Source organism: Hemicordylus capensis, chromosome 2 (genome assembly GCF_027244095.1).
Source record: "Hemicordylus capensis ecotype Gifberg chromosome 2, rHemCap1.1.pri, whole genome shotgun sequence".
In the NCBI taxonomy this organism is placed as follows: Eukaryota; Metazoa; Chordata; class Lepidosauria; order Squamata; family Cordylidae; genus Hemicordylus; species Hemicordylus capensis.
In genome coordinates this window covers 279,714,226-279,731,385 of record NC_069658.1, presented here as the reverse complement: position 1 = coordinate 279,731,385, position 17,160 = coordinate 279,714,226, and the positions used below count along the sequence as shown (strand labels likewise).

At 41.0% G+C, this 17,160-nt stretch overlaps 1 protein-coding gene across 11 annotated transcripts in view; it reads right to left on the bottom strand.

The window, feature by feature from the left end:
- MITF (melanocyte inducing transcription factor) overlaps positions 1–17,160 on the bottom strand; it is a 227,183-nt gene that overhangs the window by 22,202 nt on the left and 187,821 nt on the right. For all 11 annotated transcript variants that reach the window (XM_053296529.1, XM_053296532.1, XM_053296521.1 and 8 more), the window contains exon 3: positions 7,730–7,957. In XM_053296529.1, the coding sequence (XP_053152504.1) occupies positions 7,730–7,957 (228 nt within the window). The remainder of the gene's footprint in view (positions 1–7,729; positions 7,958–17,160) is intronic.

Below are 17,160 nucleotides of genomic sequence, written 5' to 3'. Positions count from 1 at the left end.
GCCACATTTGGAGTACTGTGTACAGTTCTGGTCACCATATCTTAAGGAGGACATTGTAGAACTGCAAAAGGTGCAGAATCGGGGGCCAGGAGCACCTTCCTTATGAGGCAAGGCTACAGCATCTGTGACTTTTTAGTGTGAAGAAGAGGCAACTACGAGGAGAGGTGTATAAAATTATGCATGGAGTAGATGGAGAGAAATTTTTCTCCCTCTCTCACAACACTAGAACCAGGGCTCATCCCATGAAACTGAAGGTTAGGAAATTTAGGACTGACAAAAAGAAGTACTTTTTCACACAGTGCATAATTAGTCTATGGAATTATCTGACACAGGATGTGGTGATTACCACCAGCTTGGATGGCTTTAAAAGGGGCTTAGACAAATTCATGGAGATCTGGTGGGCCACTGTGTGAAACAGGATGCTGGACTAGATGGGACTTGGGCCTGATCCAGCAGGGCTGTCTTTATGTTCTGGGGTTAGTAGAACAATCTAAGTTTGGCAAAAGTACTTCTAGTCATAGCCATAGAAATCAAGCTGATGTTAGCCATGCTGGATAGAAAAAGAGAAAAAGGCAGGTATAAATGCCTGTCTTTTTAACTTGGTGGGATTAATAGCAACTTTGGTGGATTATATTCATTGGGGAAATGGTGCAGAAGGAAGCTTCTCTCCCTCAGTGTTCCCTGCAGATGCTTTCAAGCATCATCATCATCATCATCATCATCACGAATCACAGATCTTCTGCACCATCTGTAGTTTGATTTCAAGAGCCAAAGCAACAATTCTGTTGTGTATATATTTGTCAAATGTATTACAGTTGCTATCTTGACAAATTTGCACAGCGCTGAAGTGAACAACCGAAGTGTTGTCCATTAAAACCATTCTTCACTCTAAGTGCTAGTTTAAAGTTCCACTTCTGCTAAATTTCTCCTTATGAAACCTATTGATTCCTTCCATTTTAACAAGGACATTGAAAAGTGAGTGCTTATAAATATGCCTCATCAAACAACTTCTCAGTTTCATAGAAATGTGGGGTTCTTTGTGTGGCGACATCATACATTTATATACAAAGCATTAGGATACTGGTTATCTTATTTTCAATCCCTTTCCTAATTTTTGCTAGCATGCAATTTCCACTAGTGCACACAGAACTGATGAATGTGCAGATGTCCAGAATGAGTTGTAAATTCATGATCCAGAATGAGTTGTAAATTCATGATTTACAAATTATACAAAGACTGCAATTCTGTACTCAGTTAAATCGATTAAATTCCATTGCTGTCCAAGACTTGAAGCTTTCTAATTATGTGCCAGATGGCAAACCACATATTTGGTTGGGCATGTATTTACACTATAGGCTTCTTAGAGCAAATAGTATTGCAACTGCATATCAAATCATATCCATCTTGTCTTAAAAAAAAAAGACTTTTAGAGAAAACTGTGTTGTTGCTCACTGCACTGGAACATGTAAAAAAGGGTTATTGCCCTATTTTCTTCAAAATGAAATCAGGATGCTGAAAGCAGCAAAGGACTCTTCTAACTGAATGAATATTTATTTATTTTATTTGAATAGACAACCAACTGGCCAATAAAGTAATGCACACTACAATAAAAAATAAAAATCAACAGATGCTGTGAAATTGCAGGAAATAGATCTTAGGGTCATGATCAAATTGAGCCCAGATCTTGGGCTCAATTGAAAATGTAAACCTAGTGTGCAGTGGCAGTAGAAAAGGCAAATTGCATGCTAGCAATTATTAGGCAAAGGAATGGAAAACTATCTATCTAAAAATAACTAAAAGGTGCTGCCACATTTGCAATACAAGGTACAATCCTGGTTTTCCCCTTCCCCTCGCTTAAAGGGATAAGGGAGCTAGGTTGGGCGGGGGGATGCAAAACAACAACACGCAAAGTGATCAAGGGGTTGGAACAACGGGGGTTATTTGGTGGGGGGGTTGGGGTAAGGCAATATGATAGCCGCTTATGTGGGGTGTGTTTGTCCAGGGACTGGGAGAGAACTGTGACCAGCTGGAACCTATTGGAGCCTGTTCCTGTTCCCTTGTCTCTTCAGGACAAGGCATATAAAACCTGAAGTTGCTGAGGTGCACCTAGGTGTTTCGCCAAGTGCATCGCTAAGTGTGCACTTGGCGAGGCACTTGGAGTACTGGAGGTGTGTGTGTGTTTAATTTTACTCTGCTTAATTCCTATAGTAAATCACAGTAGTTCTATGTGGCTATGAAGGAACCTATTTAAGGAATATAGCTCTGACGCTTATTGGCGCTGTGAACTCTAGGCTAACAATAAATATCTCCTCTCTGGCACCACTGATCTTGTTCTTAAAGTATTGAAAGAAAATAAGAAAAGTTTCTATATTTTGTTTTAGCCATTCTCCAATAGGGATGTACATGAACTGGTTTGGCGGACCGATGAACCGATTCAGAGGCCTGGCTTTAGGGCTGGCTAGATCAAACTATCATACTTCAGACACATTATGCGAAGATCCAGTTCCCTTGAGAAGTCCATAATGCTGGGGGAAATTGAAGGAAAGAGAGAAGAGGATGACCAACAGCAAGATGGATGGACTCAATCACAACAGCAATGAATGCACCACTGAGAGACATTAAAGGCCAAGTTGACGACAGATCATCCTGGACAGAATCTACCTATATGGTCGCTAAGAGCTGACATTGACTTGATGGCACTTAATCAATCAATCAGATGGTGTGTCTGTGTGTAGGGGTTACCTTTAAGGGTCAGGCAGGGTGCCCTTACCCCCTCCCCCCACTGTGTTTCCCCTGCCGGCACTGTCACCAAAATCGCTGGTGCGGGGCAGCAGAATACCTCCTTGCCATCTCAGCCAGCGTCGTACCCGAAGTGGCTGGTGCACATGTCACATATGCTCACCAATGACTTCCGGTACAACTCTGACGGGGGAAGCAAGAAGGTACGCTGCCACCCTGCGCCAGCAATTTTGGCAACAGTGCTGGTGGGGTAATTGCAGCAGGGTGTGTGTGTAAAGACACCCTCCCTGCTCCTTAAAGGTAACACCCCCTGCCACCAAACTGGCCCAAATGCCAGTTCATGGACATCCCTATTCTCCAATGGATATCTCAGAGGGTACCATTGTTAATGGTCAGCATTAGTGGTCAGTCAGTGGTCAGCAACTGAAGGGGTCTACAACTATATCTCAATCCATCCAAGAGCAGTTATATAGCCCTTGTTTGATGGATCTGAGTTCGCAAGGAGTTGTGGGACATGCTAACCCTAGGGGTATATTTTTATCTGTTTTGGATACTCTTGGACCTTCCTTAGTGAAGTCTGCTTCAGGACCACATGCACTCCCTCCTAAGACTGGATGGTATAATAAGGACTGTAAAAATGCTAAAAAAAATGCTAGCACTACTTACTAGAAGGGTTAGGCTTTCTAAATCTGAAACAGGATTAAGTACATTGGCTGCCCAATGAACTGCATTTAAGAACCTTCGGTGGGGGAGGGAACCCCATCTTCATAAATGAACAATGGAAGGAGTTGGGACTTGAGGTCATAGAAAATAGAGAAGCTACGTTCTGGGAAATAATCTCCACAGGACTAAAGGGAAGGAATTTTGTTCTGGAAGCTCAAATCCCTGCCAGTACCCTTGGTTATTTTGTTAATATTTTTGGAAATACCACTAGCATTACAAACGATTGTGGTATTTCATGCAATCAGGCTCTTGCACCAAGTCCACCATGGTCTCTTGTGACAATACAGGAAGTACATGGATTAATTTATTATTTAATTTATTGTTCAACTATACATACAGCACTGGGAGAAGATATGTTGCCCCCTGAAGTTTTTAAGATCAGTTCTGATTGGTGGGCACCCCTGTTGGCTATACTATTTATTTACATTGTGGTATAATTCCAGAGGGTTGGAAAATGAGCATAATTTTTCCAATTATTTTCCAAGGGAGATAAGTCAAATCCTTCTATCGCCCTATCGGTTGGAAGATACTGAAAGGCATCATTTCATACTGCGCGGGAGATGGCAATGGTAAACCCCTCCTGTACTCTACCAAAGACAACCACAGGGCTCTGTGGTCACCAGGAGTCGACACCACTCAACAGCACACTTTACTAAAATAAGAGTCCGACTAGGCCATGAGGGGGCACTTTCAGATTAAATACAGACAGCTCGAGGAGTTAAACAAGGCTGTTTGTTAGCCCCATTCTTAATAAATTTGATGAATACTTTCAAAATGAATTTCTTAAAGTCAACTATTATAAAACAAAGATGATGGTATTCAGTAAATGCCTGGTCAAATATACATGGAATATGAGCATACATGAAATAGAACAAACATCTTCTTTCAAAGATTTGGGTATCTATTTAGATGAGACAGGCACATGGAAAACACAGTTACAAAATATAAAACTGACAGCTCTAAAGTCAACCAGGGCTATTTTGAAGTTCTAAAGTTGAACACAGCTATTTTGAAGTTCTACTATTCCAGGGGAGGCAGATTAGTGGCTCCAGTCCTAAAAGTCTTTGTTGGGAAAGTTATTGCCTTAGTTATTTTATGTATTTATTTAGTGCATTTTAATACTGCCCTAACCCAAGGTCTCAGGGCAGTTTATGGGATTGAAATCTGGGGGCAAAAACCAAACATTTTGAAAGAGGTGGAGGTTTGTCAAAATAAGTTTCTGCAGAGTGTTTTGTCATTACCACCTGGGACCCCTGCTACCTTCCTTAGAACTGAGACTGGGCTTCCTTCTATAGAAGCTAGATACATAAAGTCAGTTTTACTGTACTATAGGAGACTTTTGGAAAAGCCTGGATGTTGTCTTCCCAAGCTCTGTTTTAATAAGCAAGTTGAGAAAGTTGGTTGGGCAATATTTTGTCTGGATTTGCTACATTCCAAAGGTCTATTGTGTAAGTGATTTAATATTCTTTGAAATAGAAAGTGAAGAATGGCTTATGGGCTGGATTCCCATCAGAATATGGAAATAATCAAGACTTCAAAGTTTTCTTATTGATATATTTTTTAATCAAGGTTAATCACAAATGTGCTCCTTATCTACAGGGTCTTTCTCTTGTGCCATTAAAAACTGCATTTACAGAACTTTGATTTCAAACTATGCCCCCTGCTTTTCTAGATGGAAGATGGAAGACAGGGGCATAACTACTATTAGGCAAGGGGAGGCGGCTGCCTGGGGGCCCCCACGCCTCGACAGACCCTCCAGAGGCAAGTCACATGTGAAGTGTGTGTGTATCAGCGAGGGGCCCATTTTAAAATTTTGTCTCTGGGCCCACTCCAGCCTTGTTACGCCCCTGCCTAAAGAACTGCAATTTTGCCTTTGTGGCACTTATGAAGTTGTAGAGCATTATGTATTGTATTGCTCTCTCAATCAAGACCCTAGAAAGAAGTTTAATACTATACTCAATTTGTGGGGGGAAATGCCAGGGAGAAATCTATTGGTTACTGGCTGATTTTGATCCATATATTACATACCAAACTGCTTTGTTTGCAAAAGCGGCTAAATCTATTCATATTGCATTTCTGGAAAATATTGCAGTAAACTGTAAAGGACATCTTTTAAAGAATATTTTAGCTTATTTTATCTTTTGTTTTGGAATATGTATGTGTTTTAAAATTGCTTTGTAAAGGGCTTATAGTCATGTAAAATAAACTGGACTGGAAGCTGTTTATGGCTGTGTCCCTGGCAGTAGCTAGAAATGGCCTTGAAGACCCTCCTCTTTCAGGAAGCTTTTGACCTTTAGCTATACCTGTTTTAAACAAGTTCTCTCTTAGCTTTTAGTGTTTTAAGGGCTGTTGCTTTTATAAATTGGCTGGCTGTGGCATTACCTTAAATTTTTGATTTTTGAGTTTAGTATGTTTCATTTTGTGATTGGAGCTTTGTTGTAAGCCATCTTGTAATGTACTTAAATTGTACTTAAAAGATGGGTCTAAATGTAGCAAATAATTATTATTATTAATAATAATAATAATAATAATAATAATAATAATAATAATAATTTGATTTATATACCGCCCTTCCAAAATGGCTCAGATATCTTTCAGGAAAGAAAGATATGATACTAAAACTTTGGCTCCAACATTCTGTACAGTATAACATCAGTTCCTGCTAATATTTCTGATTAGTTTCATTAGGTAGCCCTGGCCGACACTACGCACCATGGAGCATCAGTATCAAAGACACATGGTGTCTGCTACGCAAAGAGAAAAGGTAGCCTTGATGGGTTGCACGACAGGCATCTGTGGAATGACTTAGAACTGCTTTAGGGCAGTTGTGCAGAGCTACTTTCACTGGAAGCTGCATTACAGAACTGCCCAGAAAGTGTTTTAAGCTGTTCCACAGCTGCTCTGTCACAGTACCATCAGTGCTGCCTTTCTCATTGCACAACCGCCATGGCAACTCTCTAATACAGACGTTCGGCAGTGTGGAATATTGGCCAGGGCTACCCAGTGAAATCAATCAGCAGTAGAATCAGGATTGGCAAAAGGAAGTATGCCTCTACATCACACAATTAAGTTATGGAATTTGCTGCTACAAAACACGGTGATAGCCACTAGCTTAGAGCGCTTTAGAAAGCAACTGGACAAATTCACAAAGAGCAGACCTGTCAGCCGCTACTAGCCCCGACAGTAAAATGGAACCTCTGGCTCTGTGAGTGCCAGCTGCTGGAGAGGTCAGAGCTGTTGCTTTCCATGCCCATATTGTGAGCTCCCCAGAAATATCCGAGAAATAACATGCTCCAAGTATGCTGCTGTAGTAGGGTAGAAGAATAAGATCTCATTCTCCCTGAAGATGGTGGACCTGCTGAAAGCACTGGGCTGACTACATTTGTGTAGGAAGGGTTTTGTTTACTCTGAACTTCATTTTGAGGCCTTGGCTCCCACTTTTCTGTTCTTGTTCTTTTGTCGCTGCCCCTTTCACTTTTCTGTTTAGCCACTGATGGAAGCACTATGCAGTATTATATGGATCCGCAACACAGAGCTGTTCTTCTGCTCCATGTACACAACAAGGCTGTTCTTCTGCTCCATGTAAATGCACAATGTTACTGTGTGGTGGGAGAATATGCCATCCAAATCCACCCTGACTCACAATAACATTTCCCCAGAAAGTTCCACAAAGAAACAAAACTGACTCTGTAGTTTAAAAGGTCAGTTGCATCTTCCCCCACCAAGTATACTAACAGAGCACATTTTTAAAAATAATCTTACCAAAGGGCAGGAAACTTTTCACAATCGGCTTTTAGTTCGCATCTACTCCGGAATGGAGGTGTGCGCTTACATATTGGCCAAATTTATCCCCAAGTCCCTGTGAGTTATCAGGGAGCACTTCACACACAATTCGGGTTTTTCATTGAGCATTAGAGTGTAGCCTGATTTATATCCAGGGTAAAAACAACAACCAAATCCACTTTTTGCATCACTTTTGACTGGGGCAACTCACATTAAAGTCTCACAGAAAACCTGCAGTAAAATCTGCTGTCTGGAAAAAGCTATAGGGGATCAGGGTTTTGAAAAATGCTTTATTGTTTTTTATTTATTCATTTTCTAAAGGTAAGCTGTATAATTAATGAAAGGTAGATGTATACACCTGTGCTATGCATTAACCCAATCTGATAATTATTTACATTTGGGGAGGCAGGGAGATACAGTAATACAATGGGGGGAAAACACTGAGATGCTTTTTAAACACACGCAATGCAAGATTTGGACTTACCTCTTTTTCACAGTTGGAATTAAGTGTAAGCATAGCCATCGGGCTGTTGGGTGCACTGCTTCCTGTACCAGGTGGCATAACATGATCCCCTGGTTGGTTTGGGCACGGTAAGCTTAGTGCCTGATTGGCATGCTTGTTTGCTAATGTAGTGGAGAGATATTGCTTGACTTGTTGTCGTTGGGCTTGTTGGATGTGGTACTTGGTAGGATTTTCCAGGTGAGTCTGCACCTGCAAAAATATGTAAAGAAGCAACATCTGGTTAGTTTCTGTGAATATGAGGCTTCTATAAATGAACAAGTGAATTTCTGATCAACAATCGTAATAAATTTATTTATTCATTCATTCATTCTATGGACACTGATTTCTCAAGCACTGATTTATTCTTTTAAAAAGGCAGGGGGGATAAGCTGCTGTCTCCTGATACACACAAACACAATTCACCAAGTGCAGCATTTGCAAGTTTAAACATTAAAAATAAATTCATTTAAAATAGAGATTCATTACTTCTGACATAAAACCTGTTTTATTCTTTATTAGGTGATCATTTAGAATCCACAGATGAGAATTTAAAAACATCAGTAAGATATTGAGCTTAAGTAACAGTAGATACACATGAGATACATAAATTATTAAGAATACATTTCATAAAATCTTTTAAAGTATTTAAGACAGGCTCAGAAAGGATGCAAGCAATATTTGAATTATTCACCATTATCTCTGTGGTCATTATAATACACAAACCAAAAAAGGTAATGTAACAAATATTAACATGCGAACGATCACGCACACTGCGCTAAAGCATATAATGTTCAGCTGCTATGTATTATCACCCTGGAACAGGCTTTACTGCTTATGTTGGCATTCATCTGTATAACAACATGAAAGAGTGCTATATACAAAGAGATTGCTCATTCCTTTAATAACCAAATTAAACTAATAGCTAAATTGCATTCAACTAGCTTCTCTATCTATAGTTAGTAATTTGGGGGAAGGCCATCAAGTCTCCCTTTCTATTAACTATTGAATAGGGTTGCTATACTTAGGCTTGCTCAGCCACAGTGGAGGTTTAAGTCTAAGTAACTGGATGCAGTACTGTAGCTTCAAACATAATAAAAAGTAACTTTAAAAAACTCTGAAATACTTGGCGAGTGAGTGTAAAGTAACTCACCTGGTAATGATTATACTCTAGCATTTCCAGCATGGCATTTATATATTCCTAGCAAAACCAGGACACTCGTTTGGCAGCTTTCCTTTTATTTTCTGCTATTCCAGTTCAAAGGCTCGCTCACACACACAAGGACAGTAAACAAATTACCCCACTAATGGCACAAGCAACTTCGATAGCGGAGGCTTATAATAACCTAAACTAATTAGTTATGCATGTAGAGAAATAAACTGTTCACATAAGGAGCTTTTGCGGGGGGGGGGGGTGGGGGAAACTCGGAAAGTTTAGCCTTAAAATTTGGGTATTTATTTTTTTCCATCGCTTTGACGTCATGCTTTTTTCATAAACATAAAAGGACCTTTCAAAGTGATGGGTTATCAAAGTCAGACTGATAGTTTGCCCAAGGCGAATTCACTATTCAGCTTTAGTTCCAGTCATACTAGCAGACAATGATATTTTTCTTTAGCAGCACCATTACTTGTTTTATGTCTGCTGTTAAGACGACACTGCAGAAAAACCACTAGGCAAGTTTGGTCACCATGCATGCTACTCTTAGAGAATGTTTTAACTTCCAGGTTTTCACAACAGCTTCTTAATCTATACAGAATAATAAATGTTTACTATATACAGGCAAACCTCGCTATCCACAGTTCTGACATCTGCGGTTCCGCGGATACCGGATACAATTGACATCCGACCTTGGCTGGGGAAAGAGGGTTAAATTCAGTGTATCCATAGTTTCGGCATGGCTGGAAGCACTATTCCCTCGAAGATGTGTGCACATGCACACGCTCACAAGTTTTTTTAATGTCCACTCAGTTCATTTTAGATCCCGCTCAGGTTGAATCAGGGAGGCCCCATTCTGAATGCAGGTGCACACACACTGCCTTGATACTGCCGCCCAGAACAAGACTCATTCTGCACAGAGATGAAAAAATTAGAGGGACCACTGGCTGGAAGTGATCTCCGAGGTCATCCCCAGCTGACATTTTGTAATTCATTTGCCCCTCCCCATTTTTAAATCAATGATTTAGGAACCTAACTGCCCAAATCCCATTGACACAGTGACTTGTTATCCACAGTTGTAGCAGAGAATGGAACCTCTGTGGATAACGGCGTTCACCTGTAAACATATTCACCTAAAAATTAAGGATGACTGGATCATTGCCATAACTACCATTTGTCTTTTTAAAGCTGTAATCCAACATCTGGGGACCCAAGCTGGATAAACCTATATCTAACCAAAAGGAGGTTTGCTGATTTCAATACCACTAAACTAAGAAACAACTTTGATCTTGTTTGATCAAGCAAAAAAGCCCCAGTGAGTAGAAACACAGATATATTTGCTCCAAGTCTAAATATCTGCTTCTACAGCACTTCTGTCACTTGTATTTGATATCCAGATTCAGGGACAACTCTAAAACAACTTGTTTGGAAGAGCAAAGGAGTGGTAAACAATGTTGTTAGGGGAGCAAGGATTTTGCTATACATTGCATGCTTATAAAGGTAAGGCAATTCATGTTGTTTTATTTAACATTAATGAAGCATACTTGGCATTTTCAGACTAATTCAAAATACTGTCTTTTTGTATTAGGCTAAATCTTCTATTCTGCTTTGCGGGCTAGTTTTTGTTTACTGTCCAAGACCATGTATCAGGAAAGACTGGTATGGGGAGAGAGGTCAATACCAGGAGGCTTTACAGACAGGCCTCTTATTTCGAATCCACTCCAGATTGGAGTGTGCCAGTCCACATATTAGCTGGATTTACCCCGAAGTCCCTGCGGGCTATCAGGGACCTGGACAGACAGGACTTTGTTTTCCCCCCAATGGAGGCTGCACATTCTGGCTTAGCCTGAAGTATATCCGGGTTTAAAAAATCCTCTAGTTTCAGAGGCTTTTGGGGGGGTGGGGGTGGGGGAACCGGAACTTCTGTTATGCCCTGCAGTTTCTCTGTTATGTATGGGGTGGTCATGCAGTAAATCGGCGTTTTTCAAAACTCAGTGAAGGAGAGTTTGACAGCTGTTTTAGGTATGGCTTGCTCTAAGTGATTTGCAATTGCAAGTGCTGAGGGCGTGGAGGTGTTGTTGCAGACTGGTGATACTCTGTGGAGGGAGTCCAGAAGGGGAGCGGGGAGCGGGGGGGGGGGAGAAATTCCTGAGTTAAACACAAGCACAAGCTGCAAAATGTGTGTCTTCCTATGTTTTACATAGGCTTTAGATATGCAGAATGGATGTAGCCTGAGCCCCTTTTTGTCTAAGCTGATTCCATTAGGTGTGTGTTGGGGGTGTGAGTGTGGAACATGAGGTGATGAAGGCAGTCAGTCACAAAGGCAAGTGTTAAGCATCCTGTTTGATGCAGCTTGGCAAGTCATGCAGTCCTTCTGCTCTTAGCTGTCAAACTAAAACAAAAAACCACTCTGCCTCTTCCTCTGTGGTGCGATTTGTGATTGGTTGGAGGAAAACCCCGGAACAAGTAGGTGGGAACGCACAGGAAAAAGAGCTGCCAGAGAGTGTGGGGAGGAGCTGACAACTATGTGAACTGTCAATTTAATTCCCCCCCAATTACACATCATGAGAATCTGCTGCAAAGCAGACTCGCTCTTCAGATATCCAGCCACATTGAAGGCATGTGTGAAAAACTCCCAGGTGAGGGGAAGTCTGCAAGGGGGACCTGCACACATGATCTCACCTAGCCCAGTTCCTAGCCAGGAAGGAAGCTAAGCAGGTGGCCTAGTTCCTGGGAGACTGGCGGAATCTCCTATCTACATGGCTGCACTGGTTATTGCTTCTTGTTCTGGGGTAGACAAATGAGCAAATGGAGGCCTTTCGAAATAATTAATTCAAGCTATGGGATCACAATATGACTATATTGTCTGACATGTTGCTGTCAAGTTTCCAGTCTGGTGAATGGGGGATCAGGGAATATTGTGCAGGCAGCACCCACTACCACTTGGAGTCCCCGTGCATTTTCCTTCACTGCTAATTGATTAATTAGGCACACCTATGATGCCCTATGTCCCCCCACCCCTCTTCATCACACAACTGCTCTAATATGACATGACAAAGATCAAGCATTCAAAAAGTATAGTCTTTGCAAATGGCTATTACTGTACATTATTATTTATTGTTAAATTGTATACCACCTTTCATTAAAACAATCCCAAGGTGGTACATTTGTTTCTTTAGTGTGAAAAGTTTTTGGGTGTTTTTGTTTTTGTTTTTTTGAAAAATTAAGAGGCTGTAAGGTCAGAAATATTTTTGTATATTTCCAGCTGTATGGTTGCATTTCTAAATATAGCCACCTGCACAGGACAAGTTAGATTCATCAATAAACTGGAGTCATTACAGATGCTACTATCAGAAAGTGGAAGTGCCACACAATTCCCAACACTCTCCCAGAGATCCCTTTGTTGCTGGGTGGTGGTGGTGGGGATAGTCACCAAAAATATTCATGGCAGCTCTACATGTGACCCAAATACTTATTTTAAAAAGCAAATCTTTCCTAGGACAAGGGCTTCAGGCGAGCAAATCACAAGAGTATCCCTATGTGTGACACAGCAGTATCAATTTTCTCTTCCCTGGAGAGTTTGATCCAAGCCTATTATAGTGATACTAGTTTCCTTAGCAAAAGAATTATTTCAGCGGTGCCCACAAAACAAAACATTTTCAAAAAGCCACAGGAGGGGGAGGGGGACTGTCAAATTAATTTTATCTTAGCCTCCGTGGAAAATGTGATACTTAACACGGCAAAAGACCAGTTTGTAGAACAGTGAATTCCATTGTTATGCTTCATTAACCCCGGTCTGTGAGAAGGAGCTCCAGTTTTCAGGTCTTAAATATGCATGTAGTGACTAGCAGAAGAAAATCCACATAAGATCACATATCATAGAAAGTTAATAGTGGCCACCCAATTCATACACTTAGCTAAAGTGATCATGGCAGGTAAGCATTAATCCTCCAACTCCTACAACATGTACAGCAAAGCCAGCCAGTGTGGTGGTTAAGAGTGCTGGATTAGGACCAGGGAGAACCAAGTGAAAGTCCCCACTCAGCCATGAAACTCACTGGGTGGTTCTGGGCCAGTGTCGCTTCTCTTTCAGCCTAACTTAACTCACACGGTTGTTGTGGGGATAAACAAAACTGTGTACACCACTTTGGGCTCCTTGGTGTGTGTGTGTGTGTCTGTATACACACAGTGGTGCACCCATTGTGCACCACAGTGATGCCTGGACCACCCCTGCCACGAGCCCCACCCCCGTGAACCCTCCTCCCCACCAACGCATCATGAGCCTGTTTCCCGATATTCACATGCGTGGCTGGGGGGTGAGGCAAGCAGCCCACTTTCCCACCCGTGGCGGTGGGCAGAGTGGGAACAGCCGCTGAACCTGACCGTCCGGCTCAGCAGCCTCTGAGAACTGCGAGGTGCTCCAGTGCACCTGCTCACAACATTGTATTCTAATTGCACAGGTGCACTGGAGCACCTCACAGTTCTCAGAGGCTAGAGGGTCAGGCTCAGCGGCTGGCCCTATCCACCCTTAGCACAGTACCTCCATTGACTGTTACTGGTGTCTATCCTATGTTTCCTTTTAGACTGTGAGCCCTTTGGGGACAGGGATCCATCTTATTTATTTATTATTTCTCTGTGTAAACCGACCTGAGCCACTTTTGGAAGGGCGGTATAGAAATTGAATGAATGAATGAATGAATGAATGAATGAATGAATAACATTTTTATATCACCCCATACAGTCAATTGCTTTACAGGGTGGTATAAAATTGCACTGTGTGGTACTTATTCTTCACAGAGGATAAAGAAAACTTGCCTGTGAGCCATAAATAAATCCACATATTTTTTAATACAACTTTTTGTAGAGTTCTGGCAACTTGAGTAAGTTCTCTGAAACTACACATAGCTGGTGTAATGGAGTATGCAACAAGAGGCCCAAGCTGCTTAATCAACTAAACATCATAGGCCTAGTTTCATCCCTGTCACTTTCTTTCATTTTAACCGTTTTTTTTAACAGATTTTAAATATTTCTTTCCTACCTTTCATTATATTATTTCCAAAACAGCTTGAAAAATAACATTCAAACACAAAAAACCACAATTAATAATAATAATAATAATAATAATAATAATAATAATAATAATTCTAAAACATCAAGTAAAATCAACCATCTGCTGTACATGGACGATCTGAAGTTGTATGAAAAGTCCCAGTCAGAAATCGAATCACTGCTAAACACTGACCATATATTCAGTAGCGATATAGCAATGGAGTTTGGATTAGACAAGTGTGCTGCATTAATAATGAACAGAGGGAAAATAAAAACAGAAGGAATAGAACTGCCCAATGGAAGCAACATCAAGAACCTGGAAGATAAAGAACATTACAACTACTTGGGCATTCTCCAGGCTGATAACATTGCACACACTGAAGTTAAAAGAAAAATTGGAAGTGAATACATCAGAAGAGTTAGAAAAATCCTCAAGTCCAAACTCAATGGCAGGAACAACATACAAGCCATAAACACCTGGGCTATACCTGTTATTAGATACACTGCAGGAATAATAGACTGGACCCAGGCAGAGCTAGTGACGCTAGATCGTAAGACCAGGAAAATAATGACCATCAATCATGCTCTGCACACCTGCAATGATGTAGTTAGGCTATACCCCCCTTGCCGCTCAGGTGGAAGAGGAATGCTGCAAGTCCATCAAACAGTAGAGGAGGAGAAAAGAGGCCTTGAAGAATATATCAAGGACAGTGAAGAAGATGCACTTCAAATGGTCAATAACGCGAAACTATTCAACACCAATGAAACAAAGCAGGCCTACAAGAAAGAACAAGTCAAGAACCGAGCAGAAAAATGGAGAAATAAGCCCCTGCATGGTCAATATTTGCACAATATAAGTGGAAAAATCAGACATCACCAAGACCTGGCAATGGCTTAAGAATGGTTACTTGAAGAAAGAAACACAGGGTTTAATACTGGCTGCGCAAGAACAGGCACTGAGAACAAATGCAATCAGAGCAAAAGTCGAAAAATCCACAACAAACAGCAAGTGCTGCCTTTGTGAAGAAGCAGATGAAACTGTGGACCACCTAATCAGCTGTTGTAAAAGGATCGCACAGACTGACTACAAACAAAGGCATGACAAGGTAGCAGGGATGGTAAACTGGAACATCTGCAAAAAATACAAGCTACCTATAGCCAAAAATTGGTGGGACCATACAATTGAAAAAGTTGAAGAAAATGAAGATCTAAAAATATTATGGGACTTCCAACTACAAACAGACAAACATCTGCCACACAATACACCAGAAATAACTGTAGTCGAGAAGAAAGAAAAACAAGTCAAAATAATCAACATAGCAATACCAGGGGATAGCAGAACAGAAGAAAAAGAAATAGAAAAAATAACCAAATACAAAGATCTACAAATGGAAATTGAAAGGCTGTGGCAGAAAAAGACCAAAATAATCCCAGTTGGAATTGGTGCCCTAGGTGCAATTCCAAAACATCCTGAAGAGCAGCTCAACACCATAGGGGCCACAGAAATCACCACCAGCCAATTACAAAAAGCAACTTTACTGGGAACAGCCTATATTCTGCAACGATATCTATAATAACAGCAACAACACTGATAATAAAATTCAGCCATCCCAGGTCCTTGGGAAGGACTTGATGTCTGGATAAAACAAACAAGTCAATAACACCTGTCTGACTGTGTAAACAACAACAATAATAATAATTCTATACTGCCCTTCCAAAAATGGCTCAGGGCAGTTTACACAGAGAAATAACAAACAAACAAGATGGAACCCTGTCCCTAAGGGCTCACATTCTAAAAAGAAATATAAGATAGACACCAGCAACAGTCACTGGAAGTACTGTGCGGGGGGTGGATAGGGCCAGTTACTCTCCCCCTGCTAAATAAAGAGAATTGCCATGGTAAAATGTGCCTCTTTGCCCAGTTATCAGGGGTAACTAGGCAAATTAAAACAAGTAAAAACAGCAGCAATTTTCCCCTATCAGCAATAGAACTGAAAGTTACTAGATCATTGGAGCTAATTAAAAAGCTACCAAACCCCAGGAAAGCATAACTGTCCTTACCTGGCTCTTATTCATAATCCAATTCTGGTGCCAGATGAAGAGATAAGGGGACAGATGTCCACAACTGAGCACCACTACTGAGAATGCCCTGTCCCTGGTAGCCAACAGCCTCACCTCACAGAGGCCTCTGAACTTGAAGCCACCTCTGTGCACAAGAATCTTAGTGGCATAGTCTCTAGGAACACACTTAAGGTCATTACCATAGCACATAACAGTGCCCTGTATGTTCCCTCTGACCACACATGGCATGGACACATGCCAGGCTATTATAAAGAATGGGAGCTTTGGCAGGTAAGTAGTCACATCTGCATTTTGTTACTATTGTTATTATCCCACTTTAATTCTGAATGTGCATATTATCCTCTAAAGTATACCACCCTTTTCAAGGGTGACTACCTTTTCCTGGTTGACTACCCAGGAAGCCCTGCTGGCTTCAGTGAGGACAGGGAGAGTCTGGGGGAAAGCTCATCTTCTGGAGAAGTTTAGTAAGTTTTCTAACATGTTGGCAGAATTCCACTCTTTAAAAATTTGCTGCACTTGCTAGAGAGACTAAAATGTGCTGATAATATCCTATTAAAGAGAGTATTTTGGCTTATTAGGCAATTTGAGAGGAACAAAACTCTGAGAGATAATAGATCATGAGCAAAGTTTCAACTTCTGGTCTCACCATTCGTTTATAAGACTGGGAAACATTTTGCATCTGCAGGAACATTTTCCATGGCAGGCACTGAGCACTGCCTTTCAGAGAAAGGTATCAGAAAGCTCTGTGCATACAATGCTCTTTAGTGTGCAATAAGGCCCATGTGATGTAATAAACATGAAAACTGCGTCTATTCAGGAGAAAGGAACAAGGCAATGGACTAACATATACCAGTCCAATGAATATTAACCAATCATTAATGGATATGTGGTCAAATATTCAGAGTAAAAAGCTCATAGCGATGTCCATTTCTAGAGGTGAATGACCTTAAAACAGTGGTACATATGTTGGTAAACTCCAGGCTTGACTTCTGTAATGCACTCTACATGGGGCTGCCTTTGTACGTAGTCCAGAAACTACAATTGGTACAGAATGCGGCAGTCAGATTGGTCTCTGGGACAACACAAAGGGAACAAAATGCTGATTATTACCTAGATAGATAGATATAGA